The 20,813-nt window shown below is 39.6% G+C and overlaps 1 protein-coding gene across 1 annotated transcript; it reads right to left on the bottom strand.

The window, feature by feature from the left end:
• Positions 1 to 466: 466 nt before the first annotated feature.
• LOC103988652 (uncharacterized) lies at positions 467 to 20,406 on the bottom strand. The gene is made up of 12 exons (XM_009407251.3): positions 20,165 to 20,406; positions 19,896 to 20,043; positions 9,783 to 9,878; positions 8,855 to 8,931; positions 7,089 to 7,168; positions 3,701 to 3,761; positions 2,972 to 3,039; positions 2,762 to 2,843; positions 1,690 to 1,773; positions 1,501 to 1,578; positions 947 to 1,066; positions 467 to 866 (listed from the first exon to the last, which is right to left on the bottom strand). The coding sequence occupies exons 1-12, from the start codon at positions 20,330 to 20,332 to the stop codon at positions 690 to 692; spliced, it is 1,239 nt and encodes a 412-aa protein (XP_009405526.2). The 5' UTR covers positions 20,333 to 20,406; the 3' UTR covers positions 467 to 689.
• Between the last annotated feature and the right edge of the window lie 407 nt (positions 20,407 to 20,813).

Below are 20,813 nucleotides of genomic sequence, written 5' to 3'. Positions count from 1 at the left end.
CCTCCAATCGCAATTGGGTGTTCTAACCACTTGTTTCCCTCCTCCTCCTCCTTGTGATCGACAGGTTGAAGCCGGAAATTATTTGCATATTTGACTTAGTGTAGTCTCTCAGCTATATACGAGTGCAGCTCTTGTTGATTCCCGTGTTGCGGTTGATGATTGTTCCCGGAAATTTATTACAGGATCACCAGGCGCTTATCTTTGAAGCATTCCTGTTTATGTTGGTGATTGTTCTCGTGTCTAAAATCCACCTGGAAATCCCATTAGATGTAGAGAAGTAAATTAAATTTAACATTGCTTAAAAACTCAGTTTTGTTCTTAATCTTGACCAGCCTATGTTTCATGGTTTTGGACATATCTTCTTATAGTGAAAAGAAAAAGCGACTCCCTTGATGATTTTGAACAACATTGTGGCAGTAGTAGTCCCAAAGCAAAGCTTAGAATAAGCTCAATCAACAGGCAGTAATAAAGTCATCTTGTCAATCCTCTTAACTTCAAACATGAATTTGAGCAGTCCTTCCAAGATCATCAACAGAACAAAGGCAAGGAATATGAAAAGGAAGTTCTCTGTTTGGCCAGATCCTTCATTTTCCTCCCAAGGCAAAGATTTCAGTGATGTGGTGCACTCAGTTCCTCTATACATTTTGGTCCCTCTCCCCAGTTAGGATCATGAAGCAAAATGGTTCCATTTAGAGAACTCCAAAGAAGGGATTTGCTATAGCAGAATTCAGCTCCGATCCTGCGGAATTCAGCACCGCCATGTCCACTTTGTCTCTGGGTAGAAACAAAAATTCGCCATCTTCAAGTTTTTCGAATCCACATAGCTCGAGGAATTCTACCCCTCCAAGCAAACCTCCCACTCTATCCTGTTTCATAGATGGGAAGGCAATAATGATTCATTTTATCCAAGAAACAAAGAAACATGTCATTTAATTTTATCCATCACCTGAAATGTTGGATTATTTAGCCGGATCTTTCTGAATTTCTCCTCATTTGGATTTTTTGCCACATTGCCGACGTATGTGAGCAGTGTTTGAAAAGCTCTTTTGACTTTAGCATCCTCGTCCTACCAAACGTGAAACCAAAAGATGAGGTACATATAACATGACAAATTTAACAGATGCTTCAAAACTGCCATGGAACTAGAAATAGCCATAATAAGCACGGTGGTCTAGAATCTAGATGTGATGAGCTAATCATGATGAACTTGCATTATTGTATTCACTTATCAGTGGACCCTTCTGGGTGATGACAATCATGAAATATGTAGCAGAAGAAACTGATGCAGTAAGATTGAAATAAGCAGCATATTCCATAATGCAAGAAAGCATGATAAAGGACTAAATTTTATTTGCTAACAAACCGAAGATACTTTGGAAGGAAGCTAAATCATACAGCGGTACAGATTTCTGCAATTTCTTATGTGAGCGCTAAACTTTCAGCCGACCATCAAAATGTTGTGCACAAAGCTCATAAATGCTAACTAATTCAAGACAATACCTTGTGATGTTGTTTGAGGGAACGCAAACAATCTCTCATGCGCTCAGCCTTTGTAGCAGGCTTGACAGGTAAAAAGCTCTGCATCATACAGTAAGCACTCTGATAAATAAAATTTTTACACCAATAATTATAATAAATATTTTACTTGGTTAAGACACTATAGACAAATTTATTTGAAATAATCAATGCCTTCTTTTGCTCCTCTGGAGCTGCGCTCGGTTTTGAAGACACAGGGTCTTCAGGTGGCAATCCAAGCTTCCGCCTTCTCTCTGCCTGCAATGAAATTTCTTATCACGCTTGTACCGCAATTTCAAAATTCAATGCTAATGGAAAAGCAAACATACATATCAACAACGATCCCACTACACTAAATCGACGGATGTGCTTAGCAAGTGCTGGCACATTCAGTATCAAGTAGTCAAATCCAACTCTTACAGCTACCTATTTCATTGCAATTTTTATCATGACATATCTGCACTGATCTGTATGCAACCTAGCCTCTATCATGAATAAAATAAAATAAAATAATTCTTTGCGAGGCACACCATAGGTAACTTTGGTCCATGACCCATTTTTATCAAACACATTAGTATAATAAATGTATAGGAAACCTTGCATTTTGATAATGAAAAGTACATTGGTTAGAAAAAATCATCTACAGTGAGGTGCATGCACATTACTACATAAGAGAGTGATCACTCAATGCAATTAATAGATTTAACAAAGTACTTCTCATCACCATTAACACACCGAGCTCTTCAAAATCCAAAGTTATGAAATCAGATCTTTCTTTACTTGCACCAATCATATGACATATGATAAAGTACCTTAACTAGTAATTTTTTCTGTCAATTGGTTTGTCAGAGATCAACATGATGACATTAAATTCTTGCGTAACATAAAAAAAGTTACTGAAAGGTGATGGATGCAAAAAGAGTGAAACTTTGCACCAAGAAGACATAAGGATATTTAACAGATAGAAAGAAACAAAAATGGACACTGATAATTGAACATATAATATTATAACCAAAAAACCAAATAGTAAACCTTTTACTATTGTGTCACTTTGGTTTGAAGATAACAATCATCGGCATAGGAAAAATTTCAAATTATCTGTTAAAGGTACAAACCGCAAGACAAATAATTCATAATGGCAATGAATAGAACAACTAAAATTTTAAGAATATAAAAACTTTTAGAGTCTATGTTCTACAAAAACTAATACTATGACCAAGGAAGAGCATGGCAAGACTTCAAGGACCTTATCTTCCTCTAGTTTCTGACGGATCTTTTCTCTTGCTCTTTGTTCTTCCTCTTTCTCTGCTTTCCGTAATGCCAAAATTCTGCAAAAAAGAAGATTGCAGTTCTTAACCAAAAAGAACTAGAGAAAGACTGATACTGCAAATGCTACCACTATTAAAACAAATTAATTAACACTAATACATGTAACAGAAGTTAGACTGAGATGAACCTTTTTCTTTCATTTTCCTCCTCAATACGTTTGGCTTCCAGGAGCTCTTTACCAATACGTATTCTCTCCTACAGAGAAGAAGCAAACGGATTAATTATTAAACTGCAGTCACTTTTCTAGATCAGTTCAGTGCAGCAGTTGATTCAAGACACAGAACATACTAATTTAACACAGTATTTTAAAACTGTAATGAAACATTCAAGCCAAATACACTAATCTCACTTATTTCCAAATTCAGACTGCTGGAATATTATAACCTCCTCCATTAGGATCCCTAAGGTCATTGCCACATGATTCCAACACTATGAAAATCCCACAACTTTCTTTGGGATTTCAATTTTAGACTGACCCAACGGTTTCCTCTCATGTTGTACAGACCCAAATGATGGTAGTAAGTTGAAGATCATATTCCCAACATGGACGATATAAGCTTGGGATAGACAAAAGCCTAGCTGACTCAAGATAAGTTATTTCTCAATTAGATAGCAATGCATTAAAATTACATAAACTCAAGATAAAGCACTTGGACTTCTATTCAGAAAAACTTAAGGTGGAACCAAAGAATAGGCCAATAGGGTACACCTGAAAGCTTGAACAAGATTATTAACCAAGCAATCAATTCTTTAGGTACAATTACTTAGTCTACTCAAGAACCTTTAGAACATTTACAATATGATGTTTTTATGGACTCAAAGAAAAAATGTCTAGAGACAATTGGATGGATGATACCTTTTCCCTTTCTCTTTCCGTTTTTCTTTCTTCTTCTTCTTTCTTCTTACGAGCACGTTCTCTGTAAGCACAAAAAGGTAATAAAAAATATATAATCACAACTATAAGTGATCATGAGAGCTTGTCCTAACTTGTAATTGTAAACATGGAAGTCAAGAGCAAGGGAAGATGATGTTTGCATATTAAGAAAAGCAACTACATGAACCAGATAACTGCAATAGAAAAGTTTCCTGCAAAAGAATATGATGACACTGATGACCTGAGACAGTATCAGTGAATCTTAATACGAAACTTAAGACCTTTATGCAAGCATGAACAACCAGCTAACCCTGAATGCTGAGGCCTGATAAAGAAAAAGGAAGATTCAAAACTTCAGGTCCATGAATTATGTTCTCTATCCTTTTGGCCCAGGTCTTAACCTCTAGGGCATAGCTGACCATCTTATCATTTTGAAGTATTAGATATAAGAATATCTTTATTTCAGCAAAGAGTTCATGTCTATGTTAAGCAGGTTTCAAAGTTACTGTTGTACATGAAAAACAAAATGATATCTAATTCAAGGTAAGCAGGGTAACAACCACAATATGATAAAAGAAGAAAGCTTGTTTATCCTCTTAGGAACAGATTGAGTCACATGTGATGCATAACACTACTATAAGAATCCAATGGGGAGATCACGCAAGCTTAAATGTTATTGTGAAAAATGTTTGAAAATGTGATAAATAATGAACATATGAAACTTTTTATAATTGGATAAAGTTTTAAATGGAAGTACTGAACAAAGCAAACACTAAAAAGTTTGAGTGTTTATGTTTAAAGATCACTGATATAGGCTTGGCCAGAACAAAAAAATTGACCCGTGGCAGGTGTAGACCAAAATGGGATAAAAAACCTGCAAGCCTGTATAACAGATATAATCCAATTTTGTCATGTAAAATCAACTGCCTAATAAAGCGAAAAGAGCATAACAAGGCCATGTGTGAACATATTTATCAACAGAAGTCCTATTCACCTTGCAAGATTGTGATAATCTAAAGTCACGTGCTGGTATAGAAAAGTTTGTCAATAAAAGAAAACATACCAAGTGCAAATCAATTTATTCAAGATCCATCAGTCATAGCTACAGTAAAAAGTGGAGAATAATAAAGCCATATAACTTATTCTATATCTAATTTGACTGCTCCACTAAATCATCCAAAACAGCAGCTCAAATATATTAATCAAGACCGTTAACCTTATAAGATCATGATCATCTATATCATGTGCCTGAATAACCAAACTTGCAAACTAAGAAACCATGTCAAGTGCGAATCAACCTTTTCAAAATTCATTCAGTCAAAGCACAATAAAAAGAGATGACAATTTCACCAAGGTATTAAATGCAGCAATGCATTGAGCATACTGCATGATACATGTTATTATGGGGAACTGCATGCTGTTATTATCGGGAACTGTATCAATATAAACATATCAAACTATTTTCAATATTTTCTTCTGCGTGCACGGACCAGTATTAGCATCATATCAACTATCAACTAACCTATTGTTCATTAAACAGTGTTATGATATCTCGTGAGACGTGTGGCCTCCAAGCAAATATAAACTTTCTACACAGATGCTCATTTCATGTGTTTATTTAGCATGGATATGGAAGAAATTTAATTGATATACATTTTCCTAAAGGAGACTGTACCAATTACAAATGTGGTTTTGTCTCAGAGAATGGTGCAATTAAACAGCTACTATGGAAGACAGGGGAGATGAGAGCAACGTGGCTGATAGAAAATTCGGGGATGGGGATGATGATAGTATGGATAGGGAGAAGATCATAGATAGCAAAGAGCAAGAAGTTATGATGGAACAAAGAGGGCCTTGTTAACACTTAAACATATTCCAATGACAAGGACATGCCCATCAGGGAGGTTGAGCAAGTTTACTGATAAAGTAGCATTTGCGAGGAATAAGAATCATAAAGCCCTTCAAAATGATTTTGAATATAGGATCATAAAAATCATCATGTTTGTTCTATCGCAGCCTATGCTAAAGACTGCTGCAAATGTAGGCTTCAGGGACCAGGTCATCTTCAAAGTGATAATTAATTCCCACTGTCTTCAATGTACTTATATATCATGCTCCTCTATGAACGATTGATCCAAATCCAAATATATTATTTGGTGTCATTCAGATTAAAACATTGCAAGGTGAGCATTCTTGTTCTTATTTAAACGGAAATGACGAATGCAGTGTAACCCAAGTCCAGGTATATTAGAGTGCTTAACAGACAAAGAAGGAAAGATTGATCTTCATGGGTTGAAATTGAGGAAGAGACTAAAGGACGACTTCCAGGGGAATGTATACAAACTAACTACTAAACTCTTGGTTCCCATAAGATATATAATCCTTTTGTATCTTTTAGTTAGAGCTACCTCATTAAACTATCCCAACAGTAGGTACAGAAAATAAAATTGAGGCAGCCTCAGCTCCCCATTGATTCAAAACCTGTAGTCTTTGGCTGTAGGTAGCCAGGCTATGATCTAACTCCTTTTGTACTATAGATGCATATTCAAACCAAGTTTCAAAATCTCAGGTACCATACTCATATGGTCCATTGGTCAAAACCATATAGGTTTTGTTCATATCAACACATGGTTCTCTAACACCATGCAACCGATAAGGGAAAAGGGTACCTGAGACTCATACCAATCACTGGTTGGACCAATATATGTTTTTTCATACCAACAAATGGTATGTTGATACATGCCACAATACCGAGAAGGGGAAAGGAGGAGAAGGAAAAGGAGAAGAAGAGGATGACATAGACTTAAAGGAGGAAGAGGAAGAGAACGTGGGCCGGCTGACATGGCCAGGCAATGGGCAAGTGGGCCAGTAGCAATGGGCAGTGGATGTCACCATTGTGAGACAGAGAGGGAGCAAAAGAGATAGGCAGGAGAGAGAGAGAGAGAGAAGGATGGGCAGTGATGTTATTTAACACTAAAAAACAAAAGAATGAATAGAAGGTATTGGTCCATATGTCGGTTCGCCACTGGACCAATAAATATTAAATACAACCCAATACGCCAGTCCAGGCAGTATTTAAGACCATGATTCAGACCATTTTGAAGCTCTCCCAATGATTACAACTTGGTAAATATGTTCACAAAGTAGGCATGACATGTTAAATAAAAGTAATGGTGGTATGGTCCAACCAGATCTGGAAACAAAGGCAATAAGGCTTAAATCACTAAAAAATAGACCGTCAACATAATCCAGAATGGACCATACCAAGTATTATGCATCTTAAAGACCTTTTGTTTCACTTCACAGTGACAGATAATTTCGATGCAGAAGATTTCTGGATAAGCATATGAAACAAAATATGTATACAAACCGAAGCTCCTCCGCTTTCATCTTTATTTCCTCAGGAGTCATAGAAGGTTTGTTGGCTTCAGTCATTTTGTCTTTGGGAATCTGAGATTACATCAACAAATAAGCACAGACATTTTGGAAGACATGCTTGTTACTCTATATTTTTCAAATTAAAGATATACAAAGTCACAATGATCTAGGAGTGGTCCCTGTTCTCAGCTATGTTAAATAAAAACTAAAACTGCTAAATGGCTGTTAAATTGCAATAATTTCTCATTTCAGTATATCCATAGGCAAAACAATCCTATTCAAAGAGCAAAGTTCATATCCAAACAAAAAGAACAAATGCAGTGCATGAGATTGCACTAATCACATAATTTTTTTTGAGGCAAAACAAAATAAATTATATTGTTAGTGCAAGGCACGAGATATATGTACATTGTGTATTTTGCCCATCAAAATGACTCCTAGATTAGCCACCATAACAACACTAAAACTATCCACCTTAGACCTCAGATAATGGCCTTCTAATTCCAGTTTTTCACAGCCATAAAGCCCAACTGTCAGTCCTGAAACTAAATGTGTTCACAGTTTTCACCAGGATCAAGTTGGTTACATAGAAAAATGCAAAAAGGATCTGCCTCTGGAAACCTTTTCCACGAAACACAAAAACCAGTTGTTTAGAAACTTTAGATAAAGGTTTTGATCTCGGCCCAAATCCAATACCAATCTTGGGTGGGAATTGTGTGTGTGAGAGAGAGAGGAGGATGAGGAGGCCACACACACTGAACGAGGCAGCGGTGATAACGAAGGACAAGTAGGCAGCAGTGACCTGTACCGATGGAGAAAAGGGGATGACAAAGTGATGGCGAGGCAACAACATGTATTGAAGGACAAGTGGGCAGTGGTGACGTAAGGAGAAGATCGCCACACATATCGAAGGAGGAAACAGCAATGATGCAAGGAGATGGCGACGATGTGAGGACAAGATAGCAAGACCGGTCAGGCATAGGCAGAGTAGGAGGCAGAGAGAAAAGAGGAAAATAGAAGGAATCAGGGTTTTGACAAACAAAACGAAGATGCCAGTACCAATACCAGGCAGTAGGATTACTGTCCACTACAACTTGGTAGCCGTACCAATCAGTTTATCTCCCAGTAAATTTCCTACAGTAAGCTTACTCCTTGATAAACAATGTCCCGAATTGTGAATTCAATAGAGAGTAAAATTTGCTTCTTTTAGAAATATATGTTCAAAAGCTATAGAAAGGAGGATATGAAGAAATCTATTCATTTTCTAAAGGAAGAAAAATTCAAAATTAAAAATTAACTTTTTGCAAGGATTCTAAAAACAATTTTCAGATTTATTTTGCTTCCCTTTTAAACATTCATTAAAAAGAGTTTCTCAAGGAAAAATATTTTTCTCATGCAACCAAAGATGCCTCATGTACTCAACATGGCTTTGCCTAAACCAAAACATGTTTTCTGGCCTACCCAGAAAATTGATTCAACTTAGTGTCACATATAAAATCACATGCACAAATATATCTGAAAGCTTACATTTCATAAATGTCAAAGCTAAATTGTTGCATGATTAATATATACTGTTTTGGAGGGAATTACTCTTTCTCATCACTATTTTAGTAAAAACAGAGAATCAGGATGAGATAATGTTTTTAAATTTTGCTCTTTAAAGCATGAAGTAATTCAGAAAATAATGTAATTGCACCAAGAAAGCAAATCCAAGTTAATATCCACAATGCCCATGATCATGAGGAAATGTTACCATACCAAAGGCATCTGATCAATATCAGGATCATCTTCATGTTCTGCAACCCAGTTTATTGCAGCCTCAATACTGCTATTACCTAAAACAGAATAAAGCCTGATGTTTAAAATCTCAACAAAATAATAATACTAATGGAGACATTCCCAATTATTTGAAGTCATTGATCCTTACGCTTAGGTGTTAGATTAAACAAGAACAATACTCATATTGTTCTAACAAATGATGCACGTGGGCCACCAGGAACCTAAAGACCATATTCCACTGTTTTTTGTGGACAATGCTATTTGTACATGCAGGCAGAGTTCACAGTGTAGTGGTCTCGTTAACATCATTTTAAGATCATGAAGACATAACAAATTACTCTTCTGCACTATAAAATATTTGGTAACAAAAAAATTGAGTAGATACCAGGCGAATTCGTATGCATAGACTGATGTTATTTGACTTGCTTGCAAGATACTACAGGCAAGTGAACAAGTGCAAGAAGATTAGCACAATGGATAAGGCTGTGGCTCTTTTTGATATACTATGAGATCAAATAATAAGACGTGGTAACAGAACAGTTTTGACACAAAAGAGAATATACCAGTGTTCAATATTTTGATAACCATGATACATTCCGAGTCTTGTTAGTGATCAATTAAATGGATAAACACGATGATAAAACAAGAATCCAAAAGCACAGTTTATTAGTTTCAGACTATGAAAAAACTCAAGGTCTGATCAATTATCAAGCAAAAAGTAAAATATCATGAATTCTATGTTTTCAAAATTCAAGAAACCAGGTATACATCATGATTGCAGTATGATGAAGCAAGCAAGAAGCAGACCCCTTTTAGTACCACAGAAAAATTGAAAAACAACCAATATTCTCAAAAACAACAAAATTCCAAAGATGTAACCATTAACTAGTTTTGCACAAAATTGTACCAGAATAGTGAAGTGCTCTAGTTGCACGGGCTGTAGGAAATCCCATTGATTCAAGTTGTCCAAGCAGATCGCTGTCAACTTCTGGGACAACCATCTCTAAATGGTACATATATCAGAAAGAATTAAACAACCAGTTAGAAAGGTATAAATGTCGTAAAATTGCAGGAACATGTGTCAAATCTGTAGACAACAGAAAAGAAAATAGAAATAGGCATTAAGAACAACAAATAGTTTCTTAAGTATAACCAACAAGTAACTAGCATGGTTATGGTAGCATCAAGATAAGAGAATATGGGACATTAGAAATATGAAGCCACTTGCATGAGTCAAAAGATAAAGATAAAATAAACAATGTTATGCATTGATAGGTGCACTGTTCCACATCCAGGCACATGAACACAGCTGTACCAATTGATACCCCAGGCCCAGAGACAAGTTAGGAAAGCATACTGCTTTCTCAAAACAACTCTAAATACCCCTTACTGGCCAAAAGTTCACCTCCTATACCCAGATTGGAATTGAATTTTCCACTTTGTCTATTGTTCTGGAACATTTTTGGTTTTACCCCTAGATAGAAACATTAAGATGAGATACTAATATTGGTGACTACATAAAGAAAGGGTTGAGGAACACAGTATTGTGGAACACCTCCAAATTAGTTAGCTGTTGGAGAACATGTCGTCTGCCTCATATCAGAAAAAGCAAGCTGATGGCAGCAGAGCAACAAAAGAAAAAAAAAAATTAAGAAGGGAAGAAATGGAATAAGACAATCTACATTGTTTTGGCCAAAGACTCCTTATTTCTGGTGGCCAAGGACTCCCCATTCTGATGCTTCCATTTGTTGTTGATAGCATTCTAATGGAAAAGATGAAACAAAATCCAAAAAAGAACCTTATCCCTTCTTCAAATAAACCAAATTGACCTGTCCCAACTCAACTAGGTTTAAGCAACTAGCTTGGGCTGGTCTGGACTTAAAGATGATCAGGATGGTGAAAAGAATCTGTCTTCAAGCATTAGAATGACATATCACTTGTACTGACTACTGAGTACTGAGTGCCACTACCTCTTCCGAAAAAAGATAGTACTAACCAAGGTTCGCAATACCGTACCGTACCGGTGTTTCGACCTGGGCTCGGTACCGATAGTGATTTAAAAAGTGCTAGGTGCCAAAAGGCGCCAAGGTCCAAAAACGTCCGAGGTGCTAGGCGCTCGCCCGAGCGAAGTGAGGCGCTAAAATATAAAAATATATAATATAATTAATATAATTATTTAAATAAAAAATATGCTATTAAATTAAGAAAATCGAGTACAAAATCACAATGTCATATTAATAAAAAGTCTCAAAAATCAAAACAATAAAATTTTACATCAAATCTATTGAGTTGCTCTGTACACTTGTCATTTATTCTGAAACCTAACAATAATTTTAAATAAATAAAAATTAATAGTATTAAAATTAAAATAATATATTATTAATCTAATAAATAAAAATACTATTATTAGTATACAGTTAGCAGTATACTGTTAATATACTGTTAACAGTATAGTGAGAAGAGTGTGAGAAGATCAAAGCTGCTAAGGCAACGACAGCAGTAGTGGGAGCGGGAGCAGGAGTGGCGAGCGATAGCGGGAGTGGGAGTGGGTGCAGGAGCTGCGAGCTGCGAGCGGCGAGCGGCGAGAGACGACAACAGCGATGAGCGATGATTGTGGCAGCGGCGAGTAGCGACAATGGCAGCGGTAACGGCAGCAGAGAGTAACGACAACGGAGAAGAAATCTCGACGGCAAAATCGCGAGTGTTAGGGTTGGGGAAGTCGGGAAAATCGTGAGAGGGAGCCTATCGGTGATTTAGTTGGTTGAACCAACTAAAGCACCGAAGACCGAACCAGATGTAAAACACTGGTTCGGTCGCCTGGTTTAACCCGGGCGCTCGCCCGAAGCACCTGACGCCTGGGCTCGGGCAAGCGCCTAGGCGGCGCCTCGTTGAAGCGAGGCGCTTGGACATGAAGCGAGGCGCTCGGGCCTCGCCTCGCCTCGCCCGAGCGCCTAGGCGAGCGCCCGAGCGCCTATTGAAATCACTGGGTACCGGTACGGTACGGTATACCGAGCGGTACACCCAGGTGTACCGAGCGGTATACTCAGGTGTGCCGAGTACTGTAGTACTGCTACAGTGCACTCGGACCGGTAACAGGCGGTCCACATACCAACCTGTCGGACCGGTACGTACCACCCGTACCGGACGGTACAGGTCGGTACTGCAGACCATGGTACTAACCAGCATAGGGCATCACTAACAATATGAACATCAATAGTTGAGGAAAGTATGAAATAGTGCCAATAGTAATGAGGGAAAAAAAATTGTTGGTCAAGCATTAACAATCAAAATCATAAGCTAAGGCAAAATTACACCTGCTCAAATGGTTGTACTCTCAGATTGCACAAGTGCAACTTGGAAAGGGCAACTCAAGCACAACTATAGTCCAACTTAAAATTTAGCCACCACTTGGAAAAGATGTTCCTTAAAACTACTAAGAAAAATCATTCTAAAATCGTGCCCTCACCTAAAAACAACAGTTCTACACTGAGAGACATTAAGAGGAATTAACAATATTGCTTCTAGCATGCTATATTTGGATCCATGCCAGTGCATGTCAATTGGCATGGGAATCCCTGGCTGCGATCACTATGATAATGAAGCAGAAAACTAGCTGTTCTTTACTAGAAGTCCTTAACAAGAAATTATAAAAGATAAATGAATAACATTTTCAATGAAAGAATTTACTAAAGATAGCAATCTAGTCTTTCATGAAAGGGTTCAAACAAACATGGCTCATGTTTCAAATAAGCATAGAAGACCAGGAATTTTATTTTCCAACAAAATATGCCATCTGAACAAATTTGGAAGAACAAAAATGTACTACTCTAACTAGCTTTCTCCATTTCTGGCGGTTTTTGACTGGTCTTCTAAGTTCTGAATTTTGTCCCACCATAACCACATATCCAGTTATGGAACTTTCCCTTTTTCCCAGATGGAGAAACCCACTTGTGTTTCTGACAAGGATAAACAAGAAACATTTGATTCAATCACAAGCAGCATCAGGTTCACTTGAAGTTATGGTCCGAGAGGTTATAGCCAAACTACTATTTTCCTGATTTTATGTGAGTTCTAGTTTTTCCTTTTCTTTTGTCCTAAGTTAGCAACCCTCATCATGGGCTACAATTCCAACAGTAGGTAGCCATAATTACTCTCCAGACATCGTGACAAATCTCTAAATAAATACCAAGTTGCCCCAGAAGTATAGGACAATAACTCTAAACCTAGATGTATTTTAACCAATCAGTGAACATTTCTCCATCTATACTATATAGGGGGTATTGTTTCATACAATCTAAACTATGAAACGATTCTAATGGCATTGAATCTTCTCCTCCTTAATTGAAGTCTGTAACCTTCTTCTTCCCTTCATGTGCCACTTGTTATGCTCACTCGTCCCTCTACCTGTTGTCTAATTCCTATCGACTTTGCAGGTATTCCCAGCAATCAAATCCAAGGGTGGTTGCAAATGGCAAGTGGAGACTGACATCTTTGGCAACTTATAAGGAATTCTTTTTAGGTGCTATGCAATTCATACAATTGTTTCTCTATCCTATTTATTGATCTTGGTTAGATCTTTTCACATTATTTTTGTTAAGCAGGAGCCATAGTCACTTGTTGCTATGCAAAAAACTTTACCATCTTACAAGGCAATGGTTCATCGTAGGGTCACAAAAGAATAACAATAAAAAAATAATTAAAACAATTGCACCATAACTTCCAATATCTCACAGATTATATTCTTTAGTAGCTGATGATTTGGTAAATCTGTTAGGATCCTTTCATTTTCCTTTTATTTTCTGTGCTTACCTTTTATTTTCTGTGCATTTATTAAGTCTGTTGAAGTCGGAACTCTATAAATAGGGATGTAACTGCTTCTTTTCAATTATCTATGAAAAATACTATTTAGTCTTTTGACAAACCCTAGGAGGCTGATCCCCTCGAAGCGATCATCCCTTTCTCTTCCTTCTTTTACGATAAGACTTTAGGGTCTTACCATTTGGTATCAGAGCAGCAATCCTTGGCGTTATCGCTGCAGTATTGTCGTAGCTATCATAAAAAAAAAAAAAAGGATAAGCCAACGGCCACCGAGAAGGGTCCCCTGCTTCCCTTCTCCCCCACCGCCGCCCTTGCTCCCCGGCAGGCCGCACCCTACCGCGACCCTCGTTGCCTCCTTCCCACATCCGCCACTGCTTTCCGGCCGATCAACCATCGCCGCCAACGACCTCTCCTCCTCGCTTTCCCATCTCGCTCGAGCGAGAAGGATCGCCGGCGCCGTTTCCCAACCAGCATACCACCCCTTCATCGCTGATACTGTCGGCGACGCTACCCTAACTGCCCTGCCACCATGCCCCCCCCCGGGTCGTAGTCGCAGCTGCCGGTTGCCTCCTTCCTCACGGCGACCGAAACAGGGCAACTCACCGCTGCTGCCCTTGTTTCCAGCCGCGCCTCCTCCAGCACTTCTCTTCCCCTCGAGCGTCGTCGCCTCCCAACCGACCCACCATCGCTGCCAGTGCGACGACTGCCGCTCGCCTCCCAACCACCGCTCCCCCTTGCTCTACATCCTTTATAACCGAAACAGAGCAATCACGAGCAACTCACCTCTGCTGCCCTTGTTTCCAACCACGCCACAGTCGCAGGTCCCCTTGCTGCTGCGAACGCCAACTGCCACCACTGTCGCTGCTACTGCCCAGCCAGTGACGACGCCGCTCGCCGCCCAACCGTGATCCTCGCAGCCTCCCCCTTGCTCTGGTGATAGAAACAGGGCAAATCACCGATTGCCCTTATTCCCGCAGTACCACCGTCGATTCCTATTCTCCACTACAACCTCAACCCCGGCCACTTCAACGTTGCCTCTCGCTTGCTCTGCCTCCGCTGCTGGTTGCCATCATCGTAGCCTCAACCTGAATATTCGGCGATCGCTCCCGTGAGTCACAACAGTTGCAATCGTCGCCTTCCAGCCCCTGACGCTCTCATCTCACGCAGCGACTAAAACACAGGGCAGCACCTCTTCCTCCTCGCAGCGACCGCAGCATGTCCTTGGCGTCCGTTTCCTCGGCAGCTTCGTAGCCACAGTGCGGATACCCTTGACTAGACATCAGAAACAAGAACTGGGGATTACCAATTTGCAGTCGTACGCAATGAGTGCTGATAACTCAATGAAAGCACAAATGGAAGCGTTGGGAACCAGAATTGAGAATCGACTAATGGAAGCGTTGGAAACCATAATTGAGAATCGGCTACAAGAAACCCTTCATGATTTCAAAAAGAGCCTACTGGAGCACTTTAGAGGGTTTCAACAAGATGAGAGCTCAAGTTATACGTTGAATAGATTAGGAGATACAAGAAAAGGGGCCTAGGATAGTGATGCACACTACCCATGCATTAGGGTAGAATTTCCACGATGGGAAGATGGGGATCCGACTAGTTGGATCTCTAGGGCGGAAAATTTTTTTCGTTTTCACAGAACCCCAGAAGAAGCCAAGGTAGAAGTGGCCTCAATCTAGCTCGATGGAGACGCAATCCAGTGGCATGATTGGTACGAAACTTGCCACGAGTTCCTTCGTGGGAGCAGTTCAAAAGATGGCTTGTTCACTTTGGCCTATTCGAATATGAGAATGTTGATGGCCAGCTTGCCAAAATTCGTCAGACTTCTACAGTGTTGGAATATCAGAGTAGGTTTGAAAGATTGTCAAACCAAGCTAGAAATTGATCAGAACGACAACTTCTGGGTACATTTATTGAAGGGCTTATTCCAGAGATCCGGTGTGAGGTTAAGACTCGTCAACCCCATACTATGATGGCTGCGATTTCATTTGCACGCCTGCAGGAGGAAAAAATCAGTGTGGAATATCGTCGAAACAGAGGTGCCAATAAACATGTGATTAGCAGGCAACCCACCTCATCTACTCCCAATCGAAATTATAACACTCGCAAACTAACCCAAGACAAACTCAACGAACGGTCAGCGAAGGGTTTGTGCTGGCATTGCGATGAAAAGTGGAGTAAGGAGCACCGATGCAAACAAGGAAGACGTTTGATAATTGAAATGATCGAGGAGGAACCGAAAGCAGAAGTGTCAGATTCCGATCATAAAAATGTTGAAGCCATCATACATACAGTGCATGTATTGGTTGGCTACTCTAATCCACAAACTATGAAAATTGGGGGAACTCTAAAACACCAGCCTGTCACTATTTTGATTGATACGGGTAGCACTAATAATTTTATGGATAGGAAAGTTACAGCTCAATTAGCTTACCACATTGAATGTTGTGACAAATTTGAAATCAAGGTCGTCGATGGATGAATTTTAACCTGTGACAGTAAGTGCTCAAAGATAAAACTGACTTTGTAAGGCCAAAAGTTACTTGTAGATTTCTTTTTATTACCCTTGGAAGACTATGAAGTGGTGCTCGGAATTGAATGGCTATCAACCCTAGATGACGTCTCCTGGATTTTTTCTAAACTAATTATGAAGTTCTTTATTAATGGAAAGTAGGTGACTCTCAAAGGAAGACGCGGAGGTAAGGTTACAACTATCACTAGCCATCGGATGGAGCGAGTCCTCCGGAAGACACACACCGGATTCTTGGTGCAATTGCAGAACATTGAAATGGAAACGACAATGAACATCCCGACTGGAAATATTAAATCATTGCTAATAGAGTTTGCAGATATATTTGCAGAGCCACACGGACTTCCACCTCTTAGATGTCATGATCATCGGATCCCACTATTACCCGGGAAGACACCAACCAACGTCCGGCCCTATAGATATCCACATTTCCAAAAGGCAGAGATAGAGAGGACTGTCACAGAGACGCTCAAAACAGGAGTTATACGAGCTAGTGTTAGCCCATATTCCTCCCCAGTCTTATTGGTCAGAAAGAAGGATGGCTCATGGCGGATGTGTGTCGACTATCGAGCACTCAACAACATTATAGTGAAAGATAAATATCCTATTCCAGTAGTGGATGAACTATTGGATGAATTGGGAGGAGCTCAGGTCTTCATTAAATTGGACCTACGATCGGGCTATCATCAAATCAGAGTACATGAAAGTGATGTTCAGAAAACTGCCTTCAGGACACATAACGACCATTATGAGTTTCTAGTAATGCCTTTTGGGTTAACCAATGCGCCCTCTACCTTCCAGAGTTTAATGAATGATATATTTCGGGCTTATCTCCGTAAGTTTGTTCTGATTTTCTTTGATGATATTTTAATATATAGTCCTTCCCTAGAAAGTCATTTATTACACTTACGAATTGTCTTTAATATTCTTCGTGAGCATGATCTTTTTGTCAAGAAGTCCAAGTGCAGTTTTGGGCAACCTGAGGTTGAGTACCTCGGCCATATCATATTTCAAAAGGGTGTTGCAATTGATCCTTCAAAAATCCAAGTGATGATAGACTGCCCAATTCCAAAGTCAATCAAAGCCTTAAGAGGGTTCTTGGGACTAACGAGCTATTATCGAAAGTTTGTGAAGAATTATGACAAAATCAGTGCCCCCTTGACATCACTTCTGAAGAAAGATGCATTCAGATGGTCAAAAGAGGCAACTCAGGCATTTCATTTCTTGAAAATTGCAATGACTACTACACTAGTGCTTGCTCTACCCGATTTTAATAAGTTGTTTGTGATTGAATCTGATGCTTCTGGAGCTGGAATAGGGGTTGTATTAATGCAGGAAGGTCAGCCTATCGCTTACGCTAGTAAGGCTCTTTCCCCTTCCTATTTGAGTTTAGCCATTTATGATAAGGAGATGCTAGCCATAATACATGCAATCACAAAATGGAGACCCTACCTAATTGGTCGACGGTTTCAAATGCGCACTGATCACAAAAGCCTCAAATATTTTCTAGAGCAAAAGATTTATTCTTTAGAGCAGCAGAAATGAGTCACAAAGCTATTGGGATTCGATTATGAGATCGTTTATAAAAAGGGGAGCGAGAATTTAGTAGCAGATGCCCTCTCACGCCTTCCAAAACAAGCTGAACTAGCAGCTGTTTTTATTCCTATTTGTGAAACTTTGGAAGTTATCAGAAGGGAATGGTTAGATAATCCTGAGATCCAAAATATCACAAAAAAATTAGAAGAAGCCCCAGGTTCTATCCCAAATTATAGTTGGGATTCGGTGGACTTGCGCTATAAAGGCCGAATAGTGGTTGCCCCACATTCTTCTTGCCAGGCGATAATTCTGAAGGAGTTTCATTCATCACCTATTGCTAGTCACTCGGGATTTCTCCGCACTTATAAGCGAGTTCGACAACTTTTTTACTGGAAAGGTATGAAAAATTTCATTAAAAAATTTGTGGCAGAATGTGATGTTTGCCAACGTCACAAAAGTGAGACAGTAGTCACCCCAGGCTTACTATAGCCCCTCCCTATTCCTGATGCTACTTGGACCGACATATCTATGGATTTCATTGACGGACTCCCACCATCTCAAGGAAAAAGTACTATACTTGTAGTCGTGGATAGGCTTACAAAGTATGCTCATTTCTGTGCTTTACGACATCCTTATACTGTTGCAAGTGTTGCTCGTATTTTTGTGGAAAACATAGCTAAACTGCATGGGAGTCCCCGTTCCATTGTTAGTGACAGAGATAAGGTTTTTACTAGCTCCTTCTGGACAGAACTTTTCCGTTTACAGGGTACTCAACTGAATATGAGCACTGCTTATCATCCACAAACAGATGGGCAAACTGAAGTGGTAAACAAGTGGCTAGAAAATTACCTCTGATGCTTTACTAGCGACAAGCCGAAGGAATGTGGCTTCCCTGGGCAGAGTGGTGGTATAATACCTCTTACCATTCTTCTATTAAAATGACTCCATTTGAAGCAGTTGATGGTCAACCCCCGCCCACAGTTACAAAATATATACTCGGTTCTTCTAAAGTTGATTAAGTGGACAAGGAATTGATGAATAGAAATAAGATTATTCAGCTTTTAAATGATAACCTCACAATCGCACAAGCACGAATGAAACAACAAGCTGATAAACATCGAAGTGAACGAGAATTTACTATGGGTGATTGGGTTTTCCTTCGTCTTCAACCCTACAAGTAAACTTCCATAAAGGTCCGATCTTCCATAAAGTTGTCTCCTCGGTTTTTTGGGCCTTATAAGGTATTAGACCGCATTGGACCAGTTGCCTACTGCTTGGATTTGCCTGCTAGCTCTAAAATACATCCAATCTTTCATGTTTCATGCCTTAAGAGGAAGATAGGTGAAGATGCAATAGTGCAGCGCCATTTGCTGGACACTTCTACTACTGGAGAAGTTCAAGCGCAACCACAAGCCATACTTGATCGACGAGTTGTAATGTATCGCAGACATCCTATAACTAAAGTGTCAGTGCGATGGGCCAACTTACCAAAGGAAGATGCCACTTGGGAATCCTACAGCACGCTAAAGGAGAAGTTTCCATAATTTGATACTGCTCAGCCTTGAGGACAAGGCTGAATTGAAGAGGACGGAATTATTAGGATCCTTTTATTTTATGTGCTTGTCTTTTATTTTCTGCATATTTATTAAGTCTGTTGAAGTCGGAACTCTATAAATAGGCATGTAACTGCTTCTTTTCGGTTATCTATGAAAAATACTATTCAATCTTTTGACAAACCCTAGGAGGCCGATCCTCTCGAAGTGATCAAGGAAGCCGATCCTCTCGAAGCGATATCCCTTTCTCTTCCTTCTTTTACAACAAGACTTTAGGGTCTTACCAAAATCATAAACAGGTCCAGGGTGATTAGCTTTACATAACTATTACTTTGTGCCAGCTAAAAAGCCGCACAAGCCCATCTCGGTAATATGGAACAAAAAAATATCTAAATGTGAATACACAGAACCACAACAGACAACAAGACATCCCCTGATCATAACCCGGAGTCAAGTATGACTTATAATCAGATTTCATAAAGAAGGCAAGGAACTTATTCTGAAGTTAAAATTCAACGAAGTTCCAACAAAATCCATCGAACTGAAACTCAGGGGAAAAAAAATCGATAATCACCTTCAGGCTGGCTGCTCTCATCACCGGCGCTCTCCCCCGATGCCGCAGCAGCCTTCGGGGCGGCCTCCAACTCGATGGGCTTCGCAGCCTCCAAAGTCCTGTCATCGAAATCTGCATGTCCGGTGCGCTTGGTGTGCAAATCGGTCTCCTTCGAACCCCAAACGACACCAAGTTAACAGCTTTCTCCACAGCGCGAAAACAGGTGAAATAAAAGCTAATTCAATCAAGCAAGAAGGAAGAAGAATCGAAGATTTGGAGGGAATCCGTACAGTTCTCGACCGGCAGGGCTTGCCGCAGGTGGCGCAAACTAGATTGAGGACCGCTTCGGTGGATTCGGAGAAGTTGGAGTGTTTGGTGAGCTCCGCGTGCTCCTGCGCCTCCTCCACGCTCTTGAGGAGGGCTCCGCAGTCCCCGCAGCGAAGAGAAAGCCCCGCCATCGAAGGAAGGATGGATCGAGATGGGGATCGCTCGAAGAGAAGCGAGGAAGAAGGGAGAGATCTACGCTCGGTTATAGAACAAGCTTACTATTTGGTGGCCCGATATATAGTTCGTGTCGGGTTGTTTTACTCGATCTATGTGGCAGTTATAATAAATATAACAGTGAATGTCCACATGACAAAATGCGACCCGTTATATTAAAGATTATGATAATATAGTAGCATGCCGAATTTTTTTTTATCTTCGAATTATCCGACCTACTTAAAACGGATTTCGATCTCTTAATTGAGATCCATACAAGTTCAAAAGCATTCAAGTTTGTTTTTTTTGGGAACCAAATACTCTATAAAGATAGTCATCGTTGTTATAAGCTGAAGATAATAATCGACCAATCTACAACCGGATGCAATATCATGAGAAGACAAGAGGTTACAAATTACTTACTATTTCGAGATTAAAATTTACCTATTACTTGCTAGA

The sequence above is a fragment of the Musa acuminata genome, chromosome BXJ1-6 (genome assembly GCF_036884655.1).
Source record: "Musa acuminata AAA Group cultivar baxijiao chromosome BXJ1-6, Cavendish_Baxijiao_AAA, whole genome shotgun sequence".
NCBI classification, from domain to species: domain Eukaryota; kingdom Viridiplantae; phylum Streptophyta; class Magnoliopsida; order Zingiberales; family Musaceae; genus Musa; species Musa acuminata.
The sequence above is the reverse complement of the archived record's forward strand: the minus strand, read 5'-3'. Positions and strand labels throughout refer to the sequence as shown.